The sequence below is a fragment of the Rhinopithecus bieti genome, unplaced genomic scaffold (genome assembly GCF_001698545.2).
Source record: "Rhinopithecus bieti isolate Rb0 unplaced genomic scaffold, ASM169854v2 scaffold_33446, whole genome shotgun sequence".
NCBI classification, from domain to species: Eukaryota; Metazoa; Chordata; class Mammalia; order Primates; family Cercopithecidae; genus Rhinopithecus; species Rhinopithecus bieti.
The window spans coordinates 36,795-63,744 of NW_016814242.1; the positions used below are offsets into that span (position 1 = coordinate 36,795).

At 44.2% G+C, this 26,950-nt stretch overlaps 1 protein-coding gene across 1 annotated transcript in view; it reads left to right on the forward strand.

Moving 5' to 3' along the window:
- Positions 1–26,950, forward strand: part of CAPN13 (calpain 13) — an 86,441-nt gene that overhangs the window by 15,846 nt on the left and 43,645 nt on the right. The window contains exons 2-5 of the mRNA XM_017850059.1: positions 4,434–4,663; positions 14,119–14,191; positions 15,729–15,844; positions 21,654–21,790. Of these exons, the coding sequence (XP_017705548.1) occupies positions 4,466–4,663; positions 14,119–14,191; positions 15,729–15,844; positions 21,654–21,790 (524 nt within the window). The 5' untranslated portion in view covers positions 4,434–4,465. The remainder of the gene's footprint in view (positions 1–4,433; positions 4,664–14,118; positions 14,192–15,728; positions 15,845–21,653; positions 21,791–26,950) is intronic.

Genomic DNA, 26,950 nt, shown 5'->3' on the forward strand with positions numbered 1-26,950 from the left:
TTTTTTTTTTTTTTTTTTTTTTTTTTTTTTTTTTTTTTTTTTTTTTTTTTTTTGGTGGTTTCTCTTTTTTTTTTTTTATTTTTTTTTTTTTTTTTTTGAGGCGGAGTCTCGCTCTGTCGCCCGGACTGGAGTGCAGTGGCCGGATCTCAGCTCACTGCAAGCTCCGCCTCCCGGGTTTACGCCATTCTCCTGCCTCAGCCTCCCGAGTAGCTGGGACTACAGGCAACCGCCACCTCGCCTGCCTAGTTTTGTATTTTAGTAGAGACGGGGTTTCACCGTGTTAGCCAGGATGGTCTCGATCTCCTGACCTCGTGATCCGCCCGTCTCGGCCTCCCAAAGTGCTGGGATTACAGGCTTGGGCCACCGCGCCCGGCCTAGGAGTTTTTTTGAATACCTACTATGTGCAAGGCCTGGCGCTATATGCTGGCAGATCAAGATACTGCTAAGACATAGTTGTATGGCTCAGCAGTATGTAAGACATATCTCCCATTAAGAAACCCTCATCACGTTTCCATTAATTCAAATAATGTTTACATACTTATCACTGTTGCTGCTCTGTCATTTGTTCTTGTGTCCACTGGCATCCTCCGTCTATTGTCTGAGAACCTTACCGACATGACCCAATTCCCCTTTGATCTGCACGCTCCCTGAAGTAAGCAGCCAGGGATAGGAGAGTTGTTGGATCAGGCTGGGGTTAGTCACTGCCTTGGCCTGAATTGTACTACTCCCCTCCCCCAACAAATTCATATGAAACCCTAACCCCCAACATGATTGTAACTAGAGATAAGGTCTTTAAGAGGCAATTAAGCTTAAAAGAGATCTTAAGAGTGGGGACTAATCTGATAGAACTGTGATCTTATAAGAAGAGGATGAGGAAAAGATCTCTTCCCCACCCTCCACCACCTACTGGCACTCTGATCTCTGACTTCCAGCCTCCATAACTGTGAGAAAAAATCCTGTTGTTAACCCATTTATGCCTAGTGTTCCATTATTGGAACACTAAGCATGAGGGAGTTATTTATATCATACTGCTCAAGGTCATCGCCAAGGTCTAATTGCAAAAATTCAAAAAATTGCAACCTCAGGCATAAATGCGGTTAAGCCTCGCAGTCAGTGGTATTTTACTATGGCAACCTGAGCTCACTAAGTCACCCAACTCAGCAGAGGACGCTGGGAAGCTCCTTTCATAGACACCAAGGGGAGGTAAAGAGGCGTTGTAACTCCCAGCTGCAGCTCCTGCTTGCTTCTCTGAAGCAAGCTTCAGATTCATGAAGCTTGATTCATGAGCTTACACAAGCTTCTCCCATGAAGAACTTTATATCAATTATTTTTGTGATGTTTCTAGCTCCTCTTGTGTGACTTTTCTTGCAACACCCAAGAGCTGCCCCAGCAGCAAGATAAACTTTGTCTTGAACATCATGTAGGCCTTTCAGCAATCTTTTTTTCCCCCTGAAATTAACAAAGCTGAGTCTTCTTCTGCCTTTGGCTACCCTGCAAAGTGAGACAAATAGGGTAGAGAAGAGAGGAAAGAACCAGAAAGCCCTCCCCAAAAGTGACAGCAGGAAAATCAGGTGATCCTCTTCTGCTGTGCGCAGAAGGGAAATGTTGTCAGGTACTGTGGGTCCTTCCTGAGAACATGAGCCTACAGGCTGTTTCCTGGTGAAGCCATGAGCAACTCAGAGAGAAAGAAAACTATGTGTGTGAAGGTGGAACAATCTTCCCCTGCCTGCTTCTCCCTTCCCCATCAAGAGTCTCCTCCCAGAGCAGCCCACCTCCTCAGCAGCAGACACCCAGCCTGCTGCCTATCCCCAAGTCTTCCCTTCCCCCAGGCCTGGGCAGCCCATGTAGTGAATACAGAGCAGTAACAGAGCCTAGGTCCCAGGTCTGACTGCACATCCTGGCCCTCGCCCTGCAGGCCCCTCTGAGCCTAGCCTGTCCTGAGTATGAGCAAGTCCTCATCTTAGACAGTGTTGGGCCTCTGCATAGTCCTTTCCTGCTCAAAATAGCAATGATCATCATCCTAATAACCAACATGCATTGGCTGCTTTCTACTTACTAGTCACTGTGCTGAGTGTTCTAGAAGCATGGTTTCATCTGAGTCTCACAGCAACCCTATAACATGTGTAATAGTATCATCTCCATTTCACAAATGAGGCAAGTGAATCTTAGAATGTGAATTCCTAAAGTGTGGCCAGTCCCCTACCCAATAGTGGACAGTGGCGGCCCCCCAGGTGGACTAGGAACCGATCCTCACATATAAGACCTTTGTATGATTCCAAAGGAGAAATAAAACAAAATTATTTAGAATTTCATTTTATATGCAATTAAGGGCTACTTACAGGCAATCCCATAATTATATTATTAAAGGTAACTACAATTTGGTTTTCATAAACCAAAATAGCTCATTGCTAGAGTTTATCACACTTTGTAGTTCAATATTTTCCTGAGAGGTAGGAGGCTTGGCAATGCTGTACTGGTTCCACTGTCCCCGAGCACACACAGAGAACTGGTAGACCCATGATTTTCACAACTCTTCATTATCAAGTGCCATTGCCTTTTGTCTTGAATTGACAATCGGTTTCTATCACTGTTTTCTTACTCTGAATGATACTTTGACATTGTAGCTTTATCACTATTTAATTTGTTGTGGGCCCTCTTTTTAACCCTATTGTGAGTGGTGAGACATACTGAATATTTTGTGCCATTATTCTCCGAGAACTCAATTGAAGAAATGGACATGTGTATTAGGTTAAACTAAACGGAACTGTTTGTATTTAACCATTTCTTACCCTAGGTTAAACCCTATGAAACTGACTATATTCAACCATTTTTGACCTACAAAAATGACAGTTCTGTATGGTCCAATCTAATTGTTCAAATGTAAATGTAAATTATTCATATCTTGTTTTTGAGACAGTTGTATGCACAATTCTCCTCAAATATGCTTGCACAATGACACTTCACTGGTGATATTCTGTCTATGAATTTGTGCTATCTAAATAACTTGCCACATGGTATTACAAGGTAATTGTAAGAAAATTGCTAAGTTATGTTAAGTTTACATACATTTTTCTAGGATTCAAAATTTTGATTATGAGTTCATATTCTTTCCTTAGAATTTATTCCCTTCCAGTCCTAGCTCCTTCATTATCACCTGCTTCCTTTTCCACTGTGAAGTGAAAATGGGTAGAACACACGGACCTTGGGATTTTTTTGTGCCATCTGCACTGACCCTGGTCAAAGAAGCTTGAAAAGTCCTACTTTAAGGACCAGAAAGGTTTTTCAATTCCCATAACTAGGAAGTATGGATTCAGGATTCCCATCCAGGCCAGCCTCACAGATGGAGGGTGTGGTACATTTTTGGTAAATGGCACCAGTTACATTCCTGTGGCTGCCTGAACAAGAAACCTCAGCCTTCCTTGTCAACTCGAGGAAAGCTAGGATGCTAACATTTATTAAGGGACTACTGCATGCCTGATACTCTGCTCAGTTGATTAGGTCAAAACTTAATTAATATCATAAAAAGCCTATGAGATTGATAGCTTCAATCCATACAGGTGGAAAAATAGGTTCACAGGCTTGAATATTCACTCCAAGTTGCAGAAGCGGTATGGAGCTGATGAAAACAGAAAGCAAACTGCAAAACTCATGTGATATTCATTGTACTATCTTTTCTTTGTTTTCTTTTTTCCTTCCCTATCCCCCATATTGAATTCTTCACCTATAAAATTACACCAAATCTGTCCACACTCCACCATCTTCCCTTCTGATGCTCTACCACCATCTCTCCTGTGGACAAGTGCAGCAGCTCCTGGCTTCCTTCCTGCATCCAGTCCCTGCCCACACCCTCTCTCTGGTCCTCAGATCGCTCCTAGCAGCCCCATTCTTGTACAGATCTGATCATGCCCCACCTCTTCAACAGCTCTGCAGAGCTTATGGGTATAAAACATTTCCTCACCCAGCTTTCCAACCCTACCTTTCTGGCAATCTCTTCCAACACTTCCTACCCACCCCCTCTGCCCCCACCCCACCAAACCCTCCAACTCCCTGTGACCTTTCCAGTGCAACTCATGGGCCTCTGTGCACTTGCTACTCAGGGAAGCTGTGGGCAATTTTTTTAAACCTATCTACCAGTTTTTCACCTGGCAGTGCTCAATAAATGTTCATGAGATGTACTAGTACCCCATAGCCTCTTGTGCACGTGAGAGCATACTGGAAAGTTGTTTTGTACAGCAGATTGAAAGGTTAGCTGGGAGTAAGGATGCTTGAATCCTAGTTCAGTCTCACTGACTGTGCCACCAGGGACAGCGAAGACTTAGTCTCAGTCCCCTACCTGTAAAGGGTGGTATATCAGAGTGCTCGTCTGGGGCTCACATCTGATGGTACAAAGGATGATAGCTGACCGCAAAGGTATCCCTTTTTCTCACCAACAGGAAAGGACCTCGGAAGCCTTCTAAGGAGAGTCATGGCATATAACCAGGAGTCTTCAGTGGAGACCTCCATCATCAAGTTCAAAGACCAGGACTTTACCACCTTGCGGGATCACTGCCTGAGCATCCATCAGATGTTTAAGGATGATACATTCCCTGCAGCAGATTCTTCCATAGGCCAGAAGCTGCTCCAGGAAAAACGCCTCTCCAATGTGATGTGGAAGCGGCCACAGGTAAGTTGAGCCCCACAGGAGCATACCCAGCCCCAGGGTCCTCGGAGTCGCCTGCCATGGCACCTCCAGCCGAAAGGAGGTTGGGCCAAACCAAACTGGAAGGAGAATGAAATTCACTGGGTATCTCTGCTCCAGTATTGTAGCTATTCAGCAGGATGGGAAGATGCTATAGCAGGAACCAGGAGCCTAGACTCCTGAGTTCTAACCCAGTTCTAACACTAAATATATCACTAAATTAAAATGCCTCCATTTTTCATCTAAAGATGGGAAACCATGGGTATGAAAAATTGTAGTTGTTGGAGTCTCCTCCACCCCATAATTGACCCCATCTATCACTCTGTCACCCTTTCTTCTCTTCAGGTGTCAGTATCTTTATATTCTTTTTTCCTTCCCTGTTAGAATTTGCTCAAAGGGAAGATATCAGGTCAGTCATTTACACTATAGGATGAATTTAAATAATCACCTCCCCTCTCTTTTATATTCACATTCTCGACCTTAGAGAGGCTTGACCACCTGCAAGAGAATTTTAGACATCAGCTTTAAAATTAGGGAGATATTGCAGGACAACATTCAGATGTCCCTGACTCCACAACCCCAGCAGATGGTCACTACCTCTACCTTGCAGCCAGGTGAGCCCTCCTGGTTTTTCTAGAACTATCTCAATTTTACGGCATGACACCTCCACGGAAAATGTCTCAGCTGACTCAACATTCTGATAATCTCATCAGGACTACTGTTGATGCAAAGCACCTGGATAAGGACCACTCTAAGGACCCTCCTGCCCAAACCTCTATTCATGCTTCTGTAGGCTGCCAGCATAACCTAGAATGACATAACATAATATAATGTCTAGTAAGCTAATCATTATAATATCTGCAACCATTATTGAGCACTGATTAAATGCCAAGCACTGTCCAAACACTTCCCATAAAGCCAAGGTAGGTTACAGAGTAAAGTTATTTTCTAATGGTGGCTACAAAGAGGCTATGAGGCTATGAGACAAAAGTATTTGTCTGGTCTGTGGATCTCTAATTCAGTTCTGCACATAGGAAGGAGAACTGAAGACATCAGGCTCTGGGAGGCGACACCTCTTGCCCTACATTGGGACAGATTTGAAGCTTTGGTGAAGGGAAGGTTAGGGATCAGGTAGGGTTTGTGATGCTGCTTAGAGAAAAGTGGGGTGTTTCAGCGTTCTAGGGTCCTCTTATCAGCCATTGGCAGTAAGTCCTCAACAATGACTCTCTTCTTCTAGTCTTTACCTCCTAAGGAGAGATGAAGCAGAGAATTCTATTTAAAGAAGTTCCAAGAGGTCATTTTTTTCCCTTTGCTATTTTCAGAAGCTGAGATTATTTTAGAAAGTGATGGGATTTTTTTCTCACAAGGTGCTGAGCAATAGATGTGAGACCATATTTATAGTGTTGAAGAATTTATAACACTTCTCTTTAGAAAGGACTGAGAGATTCTAATTATCTGATTCTCACAACAATTCAACTTGTGATGTCTTTTGGGGGCAAGGAGAAACTGAGGCAAACGGAAGTGAAATCACTTATAGAGAATAATGCCAGGAACCCAAAATAGAGGCAGCCAGGGGCCGAATCTGCTTTTCCCATTACTACTTTCCTCATCCAAAAGCTTACCTGAGCTCTACTGGGGGGATTGGGGGCAGGGGCATTTTTCATTCTGGCACTTCTTTATAAATGTCATATTTCTTTGTCTTTTTTATCACAGTTGGCAAGACTTACCTTTGTATAGTACTTTCCAGAGCTTTCCATGTGTCTTCTCATACTTTATCTTCTTCGTTTTCTCCTAACTTTACAGAAAACTGACGTTCAGACAGGTGATGTGACATGCCAAGGTGACATGATTAGTGAGGGAAGGATCCAGAATTTAAATGAAGATTCCTTCCACCTGCTGCACTTTCCCCCCACTGACTTAAGTGCCTAATAGGGTCTCTGTTAGAATTTGGATGAACAAGTACATGAGTGAATGGATGAATGAAGAACCCTATCTACAGGTGCCTGATGCATGTTTCAAGTTCACATGTGCAAGAAAGAAACCTTGAGTTGACCTATTTTCCAGGTAGGACAGTACTGTACTCACCCCTTTGACACTGTGATGTCCTTGACCCACAGTGTACAGCTGTGACTGCAGAGAGCACTGGAAGAGAAGCCACTCCAGCCTGGCCCATTCCTAATAGTAATGGCCACACCCACAGAATGCTGACCATATGGGGCCTGGCTTTAGGGGCTTTGACTTGTCAATCCTCACAGTAACTCTATGATAAGATACTATTATTAGCCTCATTTTGCAGCGGAGAAGCAGAATCAGAGAGTAGGGGTACCTCTGCCCAAAGTCATATAATTAGATGATAGTAGAGCCGGAATTTGAACCCAGGAGTCTGGTTTCAAGACCTGAGCTTCTAACACCATGCTAAATGGCCCCTGTAAGTCCTCATCATAAGCTCATGTCCTGTTCTGGGTTCCTGCCTGTCACTAGTAATGTTTTTTGCACTAGTAGAATCTTCTACCTCATGTGAGTAAAACAGAAATCAATCCCTCTCTAAAGTTCATCTGTCTATGTTCTGCCCTTTTTTCCCTTTTTAGGGATAAAAATGGCACCTGTGCCACATATGATTACTTTAAGGACTAAATGAGTACAATACTTAGAACAGTGTCTAGCACAGTGTAAACACTAAGTACGCACTAGTTATTGTTACTGTGATTAATTTGTGAGAATGTCATAAGGTAGCAGCCTCAGGGCCTATTCCCTGGGATTCTTGGGCTTTCATGGTCCAGCCATCTCAGCTTCAGCCCTTGGCCAGTTTAAGAAACTCTTTCAGGGAAAAATGTGGGTCAGAGGAAACTATGTAGGGGCTGAAGGAAGGCTGGCAGGGAGTGTAGAAAATGCCTTTCTTCTCATGTTCTGCTTTTTGTTTCTTTTTCTTTCTTTGAGATGGAGTCTTATTCTGTCGCCCAGGCTAGAGTGCAATGGCACAATCTCGGCTCACTGCAACCTCCATTGCCTGGGTTCAAGTGATTCTCCTGCCTCAGCCTCCTGAGTAGCCAGGATTACAGGCATGAGTCACCACGCCTGGCTAATTTTTGTATTTTAGAAGAGACGGGGTTTCACCATGTTGGTCAGGTTGGTCTCAAACTCCTGACCTCAAGTGATCCACCCACCTCAGCCTCCCAAAGTGCTGGGACTACAGGCATGAGCCACATACCCGGCCTCATGTTCTGCTTTCTATCACTATGCTTAGAAGGTTGACTCCCAAGCTATAGAACTTGCTGAGTGCCTGACCAGAGGTCTGACCAGTGGCCCTTAAACTTCAACTATATAATGGCTGAGGTAGCACCAAGGTATTTTAGGCCCTCTCCACATTCTAAGTTTTTCCAGACAATGAGAAATCTCCTCCTATAGGCAACTGGTAAACCACAAGGGACATCATTCTGTTTTGAGTATTTATCCCAGCTGGGCAGGTTCAACACTAGCCCAAGAGTCAGGGGCATGAGAACCAGGCATAGCTTTCTATGCCTGGTGCAGAAAAGTAGTTTTGTGTCATATACCTTCCTTTCTCTCTCCTCCCCACCATCTTACCTACCCTTTTCTTCCTCTGGCTCTTGTCCTTCCTTCCTCTAACAATTAACCCAATAATCTCATCCATTTTGCTGCTGAAACTTTTTCTGAAGTAGAAGGAAGCCCTGTTCACATCCTGCTTCATTCTGTTCCCACGCCCTCCCCATCCCCCAGTCAGGCTCCACAACAGCCCATAACGGTGCCCTGTGCAAATGGCACTGAGAGGACCCGACTCCTCATCAGTCTCAATGCTTCCTACAGCCCCAGTCTCAGCAAGGGACAGTGCTAAGAAATTACACTTACACATGAGGTATCTATGTGATATTTCCCTGAGCTAAATTTGGTACTTAAAGTGGACCCCTTTTAGCAGAATTTTTGTTTCATGGATAATTTATCAAGCATGTACATGTGTAAAGTATTATGCTAAGCACTTTACATGCAATATTTCATTTAATTGGCCTCACAGTCCTGTGAGGTAGATAATATTATCATCCTCATTAAATAAATTAGCACCATCCAATAGAACATTCTGTGATAATGGGAATGTTCTTCCTGCACTGTTCAATACAGTAGCCACTAGCCACATGTGGCCATTGAGCACTTGAAATGTGACTGATGCAACTGAGGGATTAAAGGTTTAAATTATATTGAATTTAAATTAATTTAAACGTAAGTATCCACATATGGCTTGTGGCTACCATATTGGACAGTACACAATGGTAAACAGTAGATCTTCACAACAATCACCAATGTTGTCAGATAAACTGAAATTTCATCTTTGTACCCATTTTATAGTAAAACACACTTTACTTCTCAACTGAAAAATGGGCTATGTGCCCCAAGCACATTGCTTAACAGGTGTTCGAAGCTCAGCACAGCCCCATTGTGGCTTCCTGCCTGTGGCCATCCTAGAGTGAGGCACTGCCTACCCAGGTGACACCTCTCCTTCCATGCAGCCAGAGCAGTTTCTGAAAGGATCATTCACTAGAAACGATTCACCTTGGGACCAAAATGTGTTCTTCAGGAAAGGAAGAGGTTAAAAAGCAGAGTTGTAAGTGCCAGTTAAGTTATGAAAACATTCCATAAGGCAATAGGTAACAAAAAATGGCAGAAAGTGACCCTGCCAACAGCCAAGTATCATTCAGCCAGAGAACTTGGATGCCAATAAATCAAAGTCCTCTAGCAAAAATAGGAAAGGGAGTGATGCTGCCACTTGTCCCAGACTGAACTCTGGCCACCATGTGAAAGAGCCAAATACCAAAAGGCTAAACACAGGGCTCTCTTATCCAAGAGCAGCATGCCATGTGAGGATGTGGAAGTCTTTAGAGAGAATGCAGAAATATGCCGGGTGCTGTCACATTATTTCTTGGCATATTTCTCCGTCTACCTCTGGAGATGATTAGGCGAGAGCAGCTGGCTTGGGACCACATCAGAGAGGGTATTTTCTAAGATGCCAGGAGCCCTTGCATTACAAGAGCTCTGACATACCTAATATAACAGAGATTACCCCTAAGCATTGCCTGGAGAAAGGTCTCCACAATCCAGAATTAAGTTCCTAAGATTACTTAGTTTGACTATTGTTGCTGGCTTCTGCATTACTCAGGGGTCTCCAGAGAAAAAGAATCAATATATATCCCGTTGACATATTTATTGCTAGTAAATATATCAATATATATTTATATATATATATATCCCATTAACATATTGACATATATCCTAATAGATATCCTGTTAATATATTTATAATGAGAGATTTACTAGGAGGGATTGGCTCACTTGCTTATAGAGGCTGAGAAGTCCCACGATATGCCACCTGCAATCTGGAGACCCAGGAAAGCCAGTGATGTAGTTAAATCTGAGTGGGAGGCCAGAGAACTAGAGAATGGATGATGTAATTCCCTGTCCAAGGACAGGAAAAGACCAATGTCTCAGCTCAAGGAGTTAGGCAAAGAAAGGGCAAATTGTCCCTTTCTTTATCTTTTGTTCTATTTAGGCCCTGAATAGACCGGATGGTGCCCACCCACCCTAGGAAGGGAATCTGCTTTACTAAATCCACCAATTCAAATGTTAATGTCATGTGAAAGCACCCTCATGGACATGACCAGAAGTAATGTTTAGCCAAGTATCTGGGCGCTCTGTGATCCAGTTAGGATGGTATATAAAATTAACCATCCCAGCTTCTTTCTGTACTAATAATGTTTCAGGGTCCTCAAAGGCCAAGTCCACCTCACAGGATCCAAAAACATAAAGGTTGAGAAGATGCTGACTGCTGGTGTGGTCAGAATGAAGAACAAGACACTATGGAGGCAGACACCTGATTCAGAGCCTGTTTCTTGTGTGAACTGGGACAAATCGCTCAACTTCTCTGAACCTGCTCCCTGGCCCTGGCTGGATCTCAGAATCCCCTGAGAAGCTAGGCAAATCCTGAACACTATCTCTGCATGACCTATGAAATCACAGTAGTGGGAGGTGGGGCACAGCAGTCTCCCTGTCTGTGAAGCTGCTAGGTGATTCACAGTCGGCTGGAGACTGCCCATTGCTGCCAGTTCAGGGTGAATCTAATCTAGGTTCTCATCACACTAGCTTCACTGCCCTGATGTGCTTGGCCCATCTGGTAACAGGTGGCCTTCCCAGAGTCAGCAGAGTCCCAGTTTCCTAGCCATCTTTACCTGTTTTCTTAATGGGCCTTGTCTCAGGAAGTCAGCCTGGTAGACTTAAATGCTCCTGGGTATCATTTCTATCCCTTCCTACCGTCTCTCTTTTTGGATTATTGGTCATAGCTCTAAAGTCCAGGGTCCAGGAGGAACAAGCAGCTTAGAGGACAGGGGACAGAGAAGCTGCTTTTATGCCCACCTTTGATGCAAATGATTCGTATGTTTTCCCATAAACTTGAAGTTGACTATTGATTCGTGGCTTGAAATCATCACCATTTAATTTTCAACACATTAAAATATCTTTTTGTTCCTAATTAGCTAAAATTTTTTGTTTTAACTTTTATTATTCTAGTAAATCATAAAAAGTTGTGTGTTTATCAAATGCCTTCATAGCATTTATTGAAAGGATACAAATTTTTCTCCCTTTGGCCCATGTAAGTGCTACTTCATATTAGTAGATGTCCTGATGTGAAACCATCCTTGCATTCTGCATTTCTACAGCAAATCCTACATGATGATAACAAATTATCCAAAATCAGTCTAGTATGTATGCGTGTTTTCTCTCAGGTTGGGCATCAAGGCTATGCTGGCTTCTTAAATGGTGGCAGGATTCTTTTTTAATTTTTATTTTCACACTGAAACTGTAAATGACACTGGAATTTTCTATTCTCTGAAAGTTTGAGGGAACTCAGAGGAAAATTGCATGTACCTGTAAGCCTTTACAGGGCATTCAGGAGATACTCTTTGGTAACTTTAAAATACTATCCAAAGGCTGTTAGTCTTTTCAGCTTGTTTACTAACATGAGTCAATTTTAGCCAAGTTAATTTTTGTCAGAAAATCATCGGATTTTTTTAATTGATTGGCATAGAATTCTACATCATTATTTTATATTTCTAAAGCCCAATTTTTAATTCTACTTTTATTTGGGTTTCTCTACCATATTTGCCAAAGGTTGAGTCTATGTAACCCTCCCCCAGATATTAGGTTGGTGCAAAAGTAATTGTGGTTTTTGCCATTGAAAGTAATGGCAGAAACCATTATTAGCCATTACTTTCAATGGCAAATAATAGAACAATTTATTTATTAATCTTGCTGTTTTTCTGGTTTATAATTCACTAATCGTTCTTTTCAGTTCTTCCTCCTATTTTGTGAGGCTCTTTTGTCTTTCTCTTCCTAAGATCTACTGCTAAATTCATGTTTTTATTCTATCTTGTTTAATAATGAATGCATCTGAGGCTATGGGTTTGTCTGAGTATAGTCTTTTTAATTTTGCAAATATTTCAAAAGAGGGGGATCAATAACATATACTATGTCAGACACTGTGCTAAGTATTTCACATCCTTCCTCATTTGTAAATGTAAGGACTGGTCCAGCTTTGCAAGGCTGTTGGGAGCCTACCAGAGAGAATCCTGGAGCAAGGCTCCCTCAGCAAGGGTTTGATGAATGACAGCCATTGCCTTGATTGCATTGTCATTAGATTCTCTCAACTGTCCTTACATTTTGTATTATTGTTCCCATTTTACACATGAGGAAACAGGCACAGCAAAGTAAAGGGAATTGTTCAAGGTCTCAAGGTCACCCAGGAAGAAATGTTAGAGTAGGATTCCACACCAGGTCTGTCTGAATGGGTTCTCCAATCACCCCTACCCTTGCTCTAGGGATCCCTGGAGGGGAACTAGCAGGACCACAGTGAAAAAGAGCTGTGGCCAAAGTCAAGAAAATCGAGCAAAGCCATCTTTGTTCTGGGTCTGAAAATGCCACAGCCTCCATCCCTTCTTTACTTCCCATGAGTAGAGGATCTTTGACAGCAGGCCTCCTTTGAGACCTTAAGTCCCCTTTTCCAGTAGAGAGAGGAGACAAGTAAAGGTTACTGAAATGCCCTACACCATTTTAAAACTGGCTCCACTTGGAACCCTGCATGCACCTGAAGGCCCTCCGGATGTCCTTCCCTCTTTCTTGCGTTGAGGGAGATGCCAAAGTTCTATCCACCATGGCTCTGGCAGAGGGTCAGACCTTGTGCCACCCCAGGGTCCCCCTCACCCGGGAGGGCCTGGGCCTGAGAGTTCCCCTCCCAGCATGTGACAGAGTCACATGTAGAGAAAGCAGCGGGAGGAGTTTTGGAAAATGATGCCCTCAGTCAGGACCCTGTGTTTGTAGGCAGGCACACCTTCATTTTCCCCTTAGTGTGCATCTCTTCCAGAAACCTGGGCAGTTTATGAAGAGTTGGCAGGTTATACAAGGCATGTGACTCTGTACATGAATGTCTACTGAGCAAATGAATCCAATTCCAGCTTGCAGGCCTGCTCTCTGCGGACTTATTGGTCAATGTGAAAAGAAATGATACAAGGACCAATTACTAAATTATGCAAATCCAGAAAGAGCTGCACAGAGAGGAGGCTGAGGTCATCCTGGCCAAGTCTAGAGGGCTGGCTGGTGCTGGGGCAGGAGCCAGACCTGTGGCCCAGTGTTCTCCCAAAGTGCCTGGGGATCCCCTTTGGGAACTCTCACAATTTTGGTGCCTGCTGACAGTTCCTCATATTCTTCCCAGATGTGGTAGCACTGGGGCAATCATCCGTAACCACTTTCTTTGGCTGGCAGGCACTATGTGTGTTAGAAGTTAGGGAAGGACCGGGCACTGAGTACCAGCTCCTCACACAAGGGGACTGGGGCCTTCCAGACCCAGTCTGTGAATTACCCAGGGAGTGGGCAAAGAGCTGAGTTGTGTGCACCGTGTATCCCTTACAGCACATGGCTAGACTTCAACCTGGAGTCCAGAATACCCATGCTCATTTCTGAAAGATACCATTTCACAACAAAAGCTTTATTATGAAAGCTATAGTACTTTATTACGTTTATAAACGTCTCCTCTCATAAATGTATTCTATTCATTTTTTATGGTTTATTTACAACATCTTATTAAAACACTGGCTTGTTGAGATGGAATGGCTATTTGATCCAAGGATTCCAAGTCCTTATTTATGTTCTCTCTTCGTGTAGTATGCTAATGCATTTATGGACTGTCTTTTCAGTTACATTTACACCCTATGATACCTGCTGCCTTCCTGGTAGCAATAAAGGCTGAAGAACCCAGCAAACTTTCCTAACTCAGATTTTAAGCACCTTTTTAAGAATTAACCTCAACCCTTGAAAGACAAAGTGAGTGATGTCACTTTGCGATACAAGCAATAAATGATGCTCATAGCTTTTCTCCCTCTTTCCTAAAGGAGTTACCAGGGGGTCCTCCTCACTTCATCCTGGATGGTATAAGCAGATTTGACATCCAACAAGGAGGCGCAGGTAAGAGGGCAACATCTTCTCTCCCTGCCTTGGATAGGAAGTGGTGGAGGGTAGTGCCTACCCACAGAGTCCTGCCCCACTTCTGAGGGAGAAAGGCCAGTTCCCTTGGTGCAGATGTGGACAAACTGCTCACACCCAGTCCTGCAGCCTGCAATGAGCAGGGGAAAAGGAGACAGGAAAAATGAAAGCAAACATACACTGACTTTCTGCAATGACCGTGCAAGACACCTTGTGTGTGCAACAACGTCATTTTATATATGTGACAGTGGAGAGTCCAAGAGGTAAAATAATTTGCTTAATGTCACACACTCAGTTAGTAACAGAGTTAAGAATTCAGCACTCTCTGACTGCTTCCCACCCCACCAGACAGCCCCAGAGCAAAGGAGCTACTGAGAGCTGGAGGGCATGGACAGGGAAACAGGAGGGGCTGCCTAAGAGGAGGTGCCTGGGCTGTTCCAGGTGTGGCCAAGAGAACCCTCAGAAAGAGAAGTCTTGGAGTGAAAGGACAGAGCTGGCTGGAAAGTGGATAGGAGTTGGAGACAGCAAAGACAACAACCTTTCTGAGAACACATTCTAAGCTTTCAAAATGTCAGCTTGCAGATGATAGGTGCTGTAATTGAACTTCGCCTGGTGAAATCACCATGCCTTGGACCAGCAATAGAACCTGCCTGGCCACCAGCCAATGCTTCCCCTATTAGGGTTTCACCTAACTGGAGAAAGGACCTCTCTGAGGCCGTCTTTGTGGCTTCTGTACTGAACCCAGTGCCTGGCATGAAATGGCATTCAAAGACAAATTGATCATGTTAGGGGTGAAGGAGAAAGGACTCAGGGAGGGGAAGAGAGGACTCAAAAGGGCTTACAAGGACATCCAAGGAGAAACTCAAGGCCATGCATCCCTCAAGGAGGAAAAGGAGAGAACACCCCCCTACTTCTGCACAGGGAGCGGCTGACCTAATAGTGAAGAAAAACATGAATCAGTTTTCCTCAATTGTACAGAGCATCGTTGCCAACATTTGCTGTAACTGAGCACCTCTGGCAAAAAGAGAATCAGAGGCTGAATATGCTGGCTCATACCTGTAATCTCAGCACTTTGAGAGGCTGAGGTTGGCGGATCACTGAAGGTCAGGAGTTTGAGACCAGCCTGGCCAACATGGTGAAACCCTGTCTCTACTAAAAAAAATACAAAAAATTAGCCAGGCTTGGTGGTGCGTGCCTGTAGTCCCAGTTGTAGAGGCTGTGGCAGGAGAATCGCTTGAACCCAGGAGGCGGAGGTTGCAGTGAGCCGAGAGCACACCTCTGCACTCCAGCCTGGGCAACAGAGCGAGACTCCATAAACACCACCACCACCACTGCCCCTTCTTTATCTGGCTTGGAGCCAGTCCCTGTGACTCCCTCCCCTGGTTCTCCTCAGAGGAAAAAAAAAAATGCATCATTTAGAAGGAAGTGTGTGGCCTCTGGTGGTAAGGACCTTTTAAATTATGGGATGGGGTTTCCAAGTGTGTCCAGTCAGTTTTTCCTGGCTTATCTCCCCTCACAGGTGACTGCTGGTTCCTGGCAGCACTGGGCTCCTTGACTCAGAACCCACAGTACATGCAGAAGATCCTGAAGGTCCAAAGCTTTTCACAGCCGTATGCCGGGATTTTCCATTTCCGGGTACGTGTGCCCTTGCTACGCTCTTTATACTACGGGGTTCTCTGTGAGTACAGGGAAGGTGAAAGTCTTAAGTTTTCTCATGGCCTGGAAGCCTGAGATGAAAGTGACAGTTGTGTTAGTTACCCTCCCTATCTCCAAAAAAAGGATTCAAGCTTATAGTCTGACAACACACAGGGAAGATGAGAGTTGAAATGTTTTGTGTAAATAAAAGAAACGACAGAAATGATTAGCAACAGAGCCACTGATCAAGAACCCTGTAACTAACATCGAATTTTTGTCTCTGTTTATTCCTGTGCCATATCGTGCTATTTTGATTACAGTAGCTTTATAGGAAGTGGTAACATCTGGTAGGATAAGTTCTCCTTCATTATTCATTACCATTTTCTCAAAAATAGCTTGGTAATTCTTTCACATTTATTCTTCCATGAGAATTTTAAAATTATTTTGTCTATTTTTTTAAAGCCACTGTGATACAGAATGCTGCAGCATTTCTGTATTAATTTAGAAAAATTACATTTTTTTATTTTAAGTTTTCCTTTCCAGAAACACGGGATACCTTTCTATTTATTCAGAACTAGTTTTATGCCCTTCAATAAAGTGTAATATTCATATTGGTGCTGTATCTTTCTTGATAAATTCATTCTCAAACATTTTATAATTTTGTGGCTCATGTAATTGAGGTCTTTTTCCCTCATTTTGTACTTGGTGCTGCAAAAAAAGAGAAAAGCTACTACTTATCGTATATTAAACTGCATCTAGCCACCTTACCAAATTCTTTTATTAGTTCTTAATTCTTTCTTTAACAGAATCTGGAATGGCTTAGTTATCTAATAATATTATATGCAAATACAGAATTTTGTCTCTCCTTTTAATATTTGTAGAACTTATTTTGCTTTCTTGCCTCATCACATTAGCTGAACCTCACACTTTTGAATGAGTGACAAGAGCCAAATCCTGCCTTCTCTTGATTTCAGTAATGTGCTCTCTTGATTCACTCTTCTTTCAGTACATTCAAGTTGCTAAAATTATATAGGAATTTTGTACCTATATCATGCATAAAATTGGTTTCTAGTTGATGTTATTTTGTCATGTTTAAGTTCTGCTAGCTTTTTAAAACAAGCTGATTGAGCTTTACATACCTTGATTTGAAATAAGCAGAATAATGAAAGTTAATCATTGATTAACTGTTCTTTGAAAGTAAAATAGACAATAGTGAAATTACCTGGGCCTGCCTCCCTTTTAAATGTGATTTCTTTAATTTTTCCAATGTATTCAATAGTTATTGATCTGTTCAGGTCTCTTATTTCTACTGAAGGTAATTCTTGAAATTTATACACAACCAGAAAAATCAACTGTTTCTTTGGTATTTTCAAATATATTACCACTGAGTTGCTTATATGAATCTCTGACAATTCATTTAACCTCTTGCAATCTGTGACTAAATCTACTTTCTCAATCTGTGCTGTATTTTTACTTTTCCTTTTTTTCTTAATTCTGTTTATCCAGTCAATCTGCTGTGTGGGTGGTGGTGTTGGTTTTTTTTTTTTAAACAAATCAACTTTTGATTTTCATTAATCTTTCTATTCTTTTTCTTTTGAGGTTTTGTTTACTATATAACTAATTATTTCAATCCTATCTTTATTAATTCCTTTATACTTTCTCCTGATTGTATTGTTTTTTGTGATTTTCTGAAACTGTACACTTAATATCCTTAGTCTTTTTACTTTCCTCTGAGATGTGTATCCATAGGTTTTGATATAAAAAGTCTTACTTTTATTAATTTTAAGATAATACAATTTTAGTTTTTGTATCTTTTTTCATATAGGGGCTGTTTCTTTAAAGTTTATTTGATTTTCAAGTGATTAAGTTTTGCAAGGGGTAATCTTTTAGTTACTTTCTGGTTTTATTATAATTGGAGAATCTAATTCGTAACTGTCTGCATTTGGGGAGATTAATAAAGTAGTTTTATTTCTAGCCAACCCACAGCAGTTTTTATAAATGGCTCATGGACACACAAGAACAATCTACATTATCCAATGGTTGTGAGTTTTACATACTGAATCAAGCTCTATGATTTCCAATTGTGTTATCTGTCATTATGTCTTTTATCTTTACTTATTTTTTGTCTGCTTGATTTGTTAGATCATAACAAAGAGGAGAAGTTACTCCCATAGTCATTGTTAGGAGAATTCTTCTTATGTTTTCAGGTGCTCTGGCTTTACACTTTTCCTGCTATGTTCTTTGGTGCCCAAAGGTTTATGACCTTGCTATCTTCTTCTTACAACAAAATTTGTACAATATCCCTATTTGTTGCATTTAATGGTCTGGCCTTGGATTCCTCTTTACCTGATATTCCTATTGCCACTTTAGCGTCCTGTTATGTACATTTCCCTGTTATATTTTTGTTCATCTCTTTATTGTTAATTTCATGCTCACTTGGTTATAGGTGTGTTTCTTATAAAAAGCATATTTGAAACTCACTGCCTACCACTGTTTCTCCCACCTTTCATTTCTCCTTAAGATTTTTGTTCTAATTAAACCTTTATTAGATAGAATTTCCTTGAATAATTTCCTCAAAATATGTGAGAGTTTTTCCTTTTCTCTCATTTAAAATAATATTTCAGTTAGGTTTATGATTCTTGGTTCACGTTTCTTTTCCTGAAAAGTCTGTAAACATTGTTTCCTTGTCTTGCAGCTTCCAATGCTGCAGAAGAAAAATCTCATGTTAATCTATTCTCTGGACTTTGACTTTGTATTCAATGTGTTCTTTCCAACTGAGAGTCTGTAAGAAGTGCTGACCAGGCGTGGTGGCTCACACCTGTAATCCCAGCACTTTGGGAGGTTGAGGTGGGTAGATCACGAGGTCAGGAGATTGAGGCCATTCCTGGCCAACATGGTGAAACCCCATCTCTCCTAAAAATACAAAAATTAACTGGGCATGGTGGTACATGCCTGTAATCCCAGCTACTCGGGAGGCCGAGGCAGGAGAATCCTTGAACCAGGAAGTCAGAGGTTGCAGTGAGCTGAGATCATGCCACTGCACGAATGCACTCCAGCCTGGCAACAGACCAAGACTCCATCTCAAAAAAAAAAAAAAAAAAAAGTGCTCTCTCTCCTTGGAGTTCAGAAATTTCTCTGGAATATATCTATATATACACCTGCTAAAAATTCATCTTGTCTGGGAATTCAGTGATATTTTTCAATCTGAAGACCTGTATCCTTCCAGTCAACTAAGTTTCCCTTTATTATTTCTGGGCCCCTCCTTTATCCTGCTCTTGCCTTCTTACATTCAGCTATTTGCATATTAGGTCTTCTGTCAGGCAGGTGATGATAGTGCTGCTGGTCCAAGGACCACACCAGCGAGTGAGCTAGAGGATCCAGGATTGAGCTGTGTCTGGACTTGTCCCCAGGTGCCAGCATTGCTGGAGCTACTTAGGTGGTTAGGACAACTCAAGGCCCAAGACACACGCTGCCCTTTTGGGTGGTGAAGAAAGTCACACAGTTCCCCAGAAGCGGCTGCAGTCCCCTGACCTCTGTAGATCTCTTCCCATTGCTGCGAGCTTGGGTACTGCTCTCCAAAAGTTATCCAGTGCCCAGGTCACCTCAGATGCTTTGCCTAAAACACTCTGGTTTCCCTGTCAGACCACTGGGTGTTGGCAAAATGACCTCCAGCATGGTTGCTGGAAGGTACAGACATGATCCAAATGCCAGCCCTCCCCACCCAGAGGCATGAACCAGGAAATGCAGGTGGTGGCCTCATTCTTTACCACCAGTCAGGCCCTTTGCATCCTCTCTGAGAGTGGCAAACTTATCTGATGTCCCCTTTGTATAGGGAGAGCAAGTTTGGTCAGCATTACTGGTGTGGGAAGATAGGGCTAAGAGTTGTTTTTAAGATGAACTAGGCTGGGCACTAGTGCCTGTAATCCTAGCACTTTGGGAGGCCGAGGTGGGCGGATCACAAGGTCAGGAGATCGACATCATCCCGGCTAACACAGTGAAATCCTGTCTCTACTAAAAATACAAAAATTTAGCCGGGCGTGGTGGCAGGTGCCTGTAGTCCCAGCTACTCAGGAGGCTGAGGCAGGATAATGGCGTGAACCTGGGAGGTGGAGTTTACAGTGAGCTGAGATTGTGCCAGCTGGATGACACAGCTCCAGGCTGGATGACAGGCTGAGACAGGCTGTCTCAAAAAAAAAAAAAAAAAAAAAAAAAAAAAAAAAAAAAAACATGAACTAACCAGGGAAGCTCATTTTAGCCAGGACTTACTCATTCTTAATGTCTTACTGTGTGCCAGGCATTGTCCTAGGTGCTGAACCAAATGGCCACTGAAAAGGAGTCTCTACTCTCATAACTACAATCTTGTTTTCATAATCTCACCTTTTATGATCTCATCTGATCCTAATCACAAACTATGAGGCAGTTCTTACTCTTACTGCCATTTGACAGATGAGAAAACTGAGTCCCAGAGAATTATCTTGTCCAACATCTGTTGCTAAAGTAATAAGAGGCAAGACCAGCATTCAAGTGCATTTCCACCAACTAACTGCTATCTACTATATGCTGCCACCCAATGAAGCACAAAATCCAGATTGTCCTTTTGGTACTCCCTTCTAGGGACTGGGATTAGCTTCCCTCGGTGCTTTGGATGCATTTTGTAATCACCCTCCTAAAACCATCCCTGTTGCCTCTCATCCTCACTGCTGACACATCTTGCTGCTCACTGCAATAGGAACGCAAGTCCACAGCTGTGCAGAACCCGCCACAATGCACTGGCTCATTAGCAACTATTAAAACATGTCTCCACTGACATCTGTCTCAATCTCTATCTCTGCTCTGAAATTGCATCCGCCGCTGGATGCAACAGCCTGACATCTGGGACATCCAAATGTGGAAAAGGCCATGTGGATGAGCGATCCCATCCACCCAGCTTTCCATGGAGTCCACCCAGTGGAAATTGGCCTTCGCCAAAACTCAGGGCTGAAGCCAGAAGCCCTGCTGCTTCTCCTACACAGGGGAGGCCAGCAAAGAGAATCCAAAAAGCTGGTTTTGTTATGAATTTTCCTCATTTGGCCATGTCCCCGGGTGAACCATTTAGAGTTGAATGCTAAAGATTCAAACAGTCTGTTTTGGAGAGGAACATCTGGTTCATTTGCACTCTTAGCAGTAGCAACACCAGCCAGTATCCTTTCTGCTGCTATAATGGCAGGGCAGCTTGACAGGAGAAGAGAGGGGCCAGAGGGAGGCTGTCACTGCTCAGTCCTCCTGAGCCATCCATGTCATCTGTCCCCAGGCCTTTGCCCACAGTGTGCCTCCTGTCTGGGATACCTTCCCTGTATCCCTGCCACGTGCTTAAATCCTGCCTCCTCCTTCAAGCCCTCAGCTCCTGCGGGCTCTACCTCTGTCATGCTAGCCCTGCCCCCACCACTCTCCTCTGTTGGTAGCATTGCTTCCCTATTGGCATTTTGTGCACAAGAAGTACCTGGAGAGTCTCATTTGTGTCACTAAAGCTCACAAAGGACTTGCCAAAGAGAGGCAATGCTTAGGAGCAAAGTGAAGCTAGAACCCAAGTCTGCTTCTTCCCTGCCTATGTCTTCCTGGACTAAGTTGGTCTGTGACTCATTTTCTCCATCTGCTGGTGGAGATGACATGCCTGTCTCCTGCCTGGCAACCTGGGCTGGGATTTTGTTCTGGATAGAGTTCGTTATTACATTGTAGAGGTCATGTTGCAACTTTTGGCTTAAGTTGGGGGACCCAGGAGCTCCCTCCTGCCTCAACTCTGTCAGAAAGCATATGCTTGGCTCTCTTCCAGTTCTGGCAATGTGGTCAGTGGGTGGAAGTGGTGATTGATGACCGCCTACCTGTCCAGGGAGATGAGTGCCTCTTTGTGCATCCTCGCTACAAAAACCAAGAGTTCTGGCCCTGCCTGCTGGAGAAAGCCTATGCCAAGTAAGTACAACCCCGCCGCCTATCAGCCCAGAGTTTCAGTGCTGGTCCTGCCTACCTGGAATGCAAACAGTCCCCGTTGGAGCATTGCAGCCTTTGCCACCTGGCTGGGCATCTCCATAAACAGTCACCACGTGCCAAGGTCCATGTTGGGGCCATCAGGAGGATCCCACAGGCACATAGTGAAGAGTGGGCAGGGCAGGGGCTGGACAGAGATATGTATTGACAATGATATTATTGCAAGGCTGGTATCAGGGCCCAAAGAAATATATTTAATAATATCACGGTCAAAGTCTGACGAGAGGGCAGAGGAGAGAGTAAACAATTCTTACTCTCTGACTCACAGAAAGTCAGGCTGAGGCTGTGTGGAAGTGGTGAAATTTGAGTGAGACCTCAAAGGATGGGCAGGATTTCAGCAAGGGGAGAGGGGATAGGTGGGAGGAGATTTCTCTAACAATGGGAGTGATTCAAATAAAGACATCCTCGGGGTGGTCCAGGCAGTTGGGCACCTGGTGTGGCTGCTATGAGGTGGCATTTATGTGTGGGTGTGGGGCAGGACATGCTCATTCTCATATGGTCAAAATACCATGACTTAGGGACTGCCTTTCAGTGCTGACAAGCTTAAGAACTTATAAACATCCCAAGTCACATGTTGTGCTTAGATTCTTTGGGTTGCTTTTATTCAACAAATGTTTATTGAGCGTTTAACCATATGCCAGGCACTGTGCTTGGCACTAGGACAGACGCTCTCAGACTGACTCAAGTGGATGTGTGCAGGACTGTGGATGGGGGAGGTGCACGTGTGTGTGTGAGGAAGAGGGCACTGTCCTGAACACCCACACAGGTGACGAAGATACGCTCAAACTTTCCGTCATCAACACAATGTAAACGCGAAGAGTAATGACACATCCATCTCCTCCTATGAGACTGCAACAGCTGGAGAATGCCAAGTGCTCGCCAGCACGTGGGGATCCAGGACCCTCCGGCAGCATGGGAGGGAGTGTGCACCCAGGCAGCCTCTGAAGGACAACCCGACAATACTTCACTTCTCTACACACACTTCTCACACCCAATAGGAACACTCCTGGGGGCCCTTAAGGGGACACATCTGAGGATGTTCTTGACTGCCACAAGGATGGTATGGAGTGTCCATCACTGAGGCCAGTGGGTACAATGGGTGGACACACTTCATGGAGAGCCATGCAGCAGTCAGAAACCACAGATCCCATCTGTGCACGGTGACTGGGACGGTTCTTAGAGGCAGGGTCCTTGAGGCCCCCTAGAGGTGTCCTTAGTGGGTGTGAGATGTGCATGGAGACAAGATAAGTATTGTCAGGTTGTCCTTCAGAGGCTGCCTGTATGCATACTCCCTCCTGTGCTATTTGGGGGTTCCTGGATCCCCACATCCTGGCAAACACTTGGCACTCTCCAGCTTTCTGGCTTTTGCAAATGAGGTAAGAGGCACTGAGCAATCCCATGCACTGTTATTTATGGAAATGGAAACTCTGTGCCCTGCAATTCTCATTTCACAAGAACACATACGAACAAAAGGTGCACATTCCACATCCTGAAATGCTTGTCTTGGGGTGGAGGAGAAAAAGAATGTGGATAGAAGGAAGGAAGAAGGAAGAAAAGAAAAAAGAGAGAAAATTCATGAAATGAGATGAAACAAATAAATATTAAAAAAAAAAAAAAAAAAAAGAACAAGACCTCGCAGTGATGATATTATGAAGGGGAAGGTGGCACACCTGGAAATAGGATAGGAAGATACGCAGAGTCCCAAGGGCCGGAACTCTCATGGGGCCGGTCCCCAGGGGCTGGAGAAAGGCTCTGGCATTGGTTTAGCTGTAGCTGCTGTGGCTTCTGCTCTGCTCTGCTCCTCTCTGCAGCTGGNCACTCTCCAGCTTTCTGGCTTTTGCAAATGAGGTAAGAGGCACTGAGCAATCCCATGCACTGTTATTTATGGAAATGGAAACTCTGTGCCCTGCAATTCTCATTTCACAAGAACACATACGAACAAAAGGTGCACATTCCACATCCTGAAATGCTTGTCTTGGGGTGGAGGAGAAAAGAATGTGGATAGAAGGAAGGAAGAAGGAAGAAAAGAAAAAAAAAAAAAAAAAAAAAAAAAAACAAAATAAAAGAAAAAAAAAAAAATTAAAAAAAAAAAAAAAAAAAAAGAACAAGACCTCGCAGTGATGATATTATGAAGGGGGAAGGTGGCACACCTGGAAATAGGATAGGAAGATACGCAGAGTCCCAAGGGCCGGAACTCTCATGGGGCCGGTCCCCAGGGGCTGGAGAAAGGCTCTGGCATTGGTTTAGCTGTAGCTGCTGTGGCTTCTGCTCTGCTCTGCTCCTCTCTGCAGCTGGCCTGCTCCTCCTCCTCCCACCCAGGTGCCTGTCTTTGCTGTGCATCTTCCTCTGCTGCCTCCTTGCTCCAACTTTCTGAGGACCCCAGCTTCCTCTGAACTCCTCATCAGGCCGCCTAGCCTCCTGCCTCTGTCTTTACCTTCTGCCGCTTTCCACCCGATTCCCCGCCCAGTACCTGATTCCAATCCAGAGAGTTGGAGTCTTATTGGTCAAGCCTGGGTCAGGACCCCATCGGTCCAATCGGCCATAACCTGGGTCAAGTGGCCACAAAGGGGCACGAGCTGGGGAGGGGACACTTGCCCTCAGAAGAGGCTGTGTGTGAGGCAGGCACCGTGAAGAGGCGAGGGAAGTGTCGGAGCTGGGTATCACTGCTAGCAGATGAAAGCAGAGAGGACCACACCCTTGAGGAGAAAATGAGTGGACAGCATCATAGATCCAGAAAATTCTGGAGATCATCCTAACCAGCCTCTTGGCCCACACATGGAGAAGCTGAGTCTCCGAATTGTGATGGGATGGCAGGTGCACGTAGTTAAGCTGGGCCTGCCAGTTCTTTACTCACCTGGCCAGGGGACATCATTATCTTCCCCATCCGTTCTGCACCCTTGCCGAGTGCAGTCCTGGGCCCTAGAGGTTGTGATAGCACCACAGTCTACCCCAGTCCCTGTTCTTCTGGAAGTCACAGTCCAAACAGCGAGGTGCCTCAAGGCCTCTTTTTGTGCATTCTTTCTTTATGAGGCAAACTTGTGAAAAATTATAGTTTTTGTTCATTTCCAGTGTCAGAAAGAGCTGCTCATTAGCATTTGAGAATGAAGCCCAGATAACAGCCAAGGTTGTTGAACCAATCCACATGTTTGGGAGGCTAATTCACTTCTAAGCTACTTACGAAAACACTGCCGTTATCTTTTCAATACGGATTCAGCCCTCATCTCTTCAGGGCCTCGTTTTATCCTTATGTAAAAACAAGGAGACCAGTGGTTCCCTGTGAGAATTAGAAAGCTTGCAGAAGGAAATGATGACTTTGACCCCATTTTGTTAACAGATGACCTAAAGCAATCATTCAGCTTGAAAACAAATAGGAACGTGGACGTGGCATCCGCATTCCACTGCTTAAAGAAATCTAGCCGAGGATAAAATGTCTCAGACTATTAAAGCTGTTTAAAATCTCCCCCACCCCTCACTATCCAAAAAGGAAGCTCTAAAATGCAGGGGTGAATCACATAGACTTATAGTGTTTCAGAGCCAGAAAGGACGTCTGTCAGCATCAAACCCCACCTTCTTTGAAAGATGAGGAAACAGGCTCAGTGAGGTGAAATGACTGGCCCAAGATCACACTCAGAGGAGGATGGAGTGAGCACAATTTTCCCTAGTCACTACTTCCCATGCCTTCCCACCATCCCTGACATTGTCAGTCCTACAGGAAAATGATTTGTCTTTTTGCTGCTTGTGGAGCTCAGTGTCTGGCACATGAGGACCACAGCCCAAATGTAGAGAGCCCATCTGTCCAGATGGAGATGGACCTCTTCCCTCCAAGGGAGCAGGCAACAGCCCAGTGAACACATGGACTCCAAACTTTCTATTCTCCTTGCAGCTGGGGAGTCTGGAAATTAATTGGTCAAGTCAAATGAAAACCATAGTTACAATTTTGTTTTCCCCAGAGGTCGTGAAATAAGAGAGGAGACTGAGGGATGAGAGCTGGTAGGCTACTTACCATCCTTTATAGAATCTCTACAGCATTTCAGCATTTGCTCCGGCTCTATCTGAATTCTTTCCTCTTTCATATGATTGCTGGACAGAAAGACATTTCCCCCAAATGAGGCTGAAGCAGAGGGATGAGGACAAGGCTGTCTCAGAATTCCTGGTTCAGGTGATGAGGAATAGTGGCAGCTGCGGTGAACACAGTTTTCTCTCTCTCCTTTCCACTTCCTGTCAGCAAAGGGGGCTAAGAATAGTTGCCATGTTCCTGAACGTCAGCAGGATCCGTGAGCTCATGTTTAGAAAGCAGAAAGATAGTTCCTTGTCAAAACACCTAGCTGCTGCTGGGACAGGTTTCATGGGCATTGTGGATGTGTAGTAAGAGAAAGCTTCAGAAGACACCACGGGCTCTGGCTGTGAGTGGCAGGGGGTGCCTTTGGTTGTCTTGGGTGACTCCGAGGTGACTGCCGGATGCTGTGGGTGCAGGACGTCAGATGGGGCCCAGAGGCAGTGAGACAGTGAAGTGAGGGAGGGGCCAGGCCCCACTACGGCTTTTCTGGAGTGCTGTTCTTTAGCGCAGCCCTGTTTGAAGCCAGGTAAGGTGCCATGAGCATATCACCAGGAAAGGATTGTTGCAAAGAGCAGAAGGTCGCACTGGTGGGGAATGGATTCCCAAACCCCAGTCCTTGTGAATTTCCAGCACCCTCAGCCATGCCCTGGTCATTGGAACAGGAGCCAGAGCCCACGATGGGACAGCGAGGGATTCCAGAGCTCAGCCCCAACCAGGCACGCTCACCACCAAAGAAAACTCTACAGTTGACTGAGCAAATGCTCCAGAGAGAAGAAGCTAGACCCTGGGTCAGAGAGAGGGAGAGCAGGAGGATAAGGTTTAGAACCAGTTTTAAAACAAGATTAATCTGTCACATGGGGGCTCCTGTAGAGACGCCCGTTCATTCTGAGAATCCTCAACTTTCTTTAATAAAAGGCCTTCTCAGCCATTCCTTCTAAGCATTCGTGCCTGGGGCAGTGTCCTGCTGATAGTGACTGCTTGATACATATGTATTTGCTGAAGTGAATCTACTGGAATTCTGTGTGATC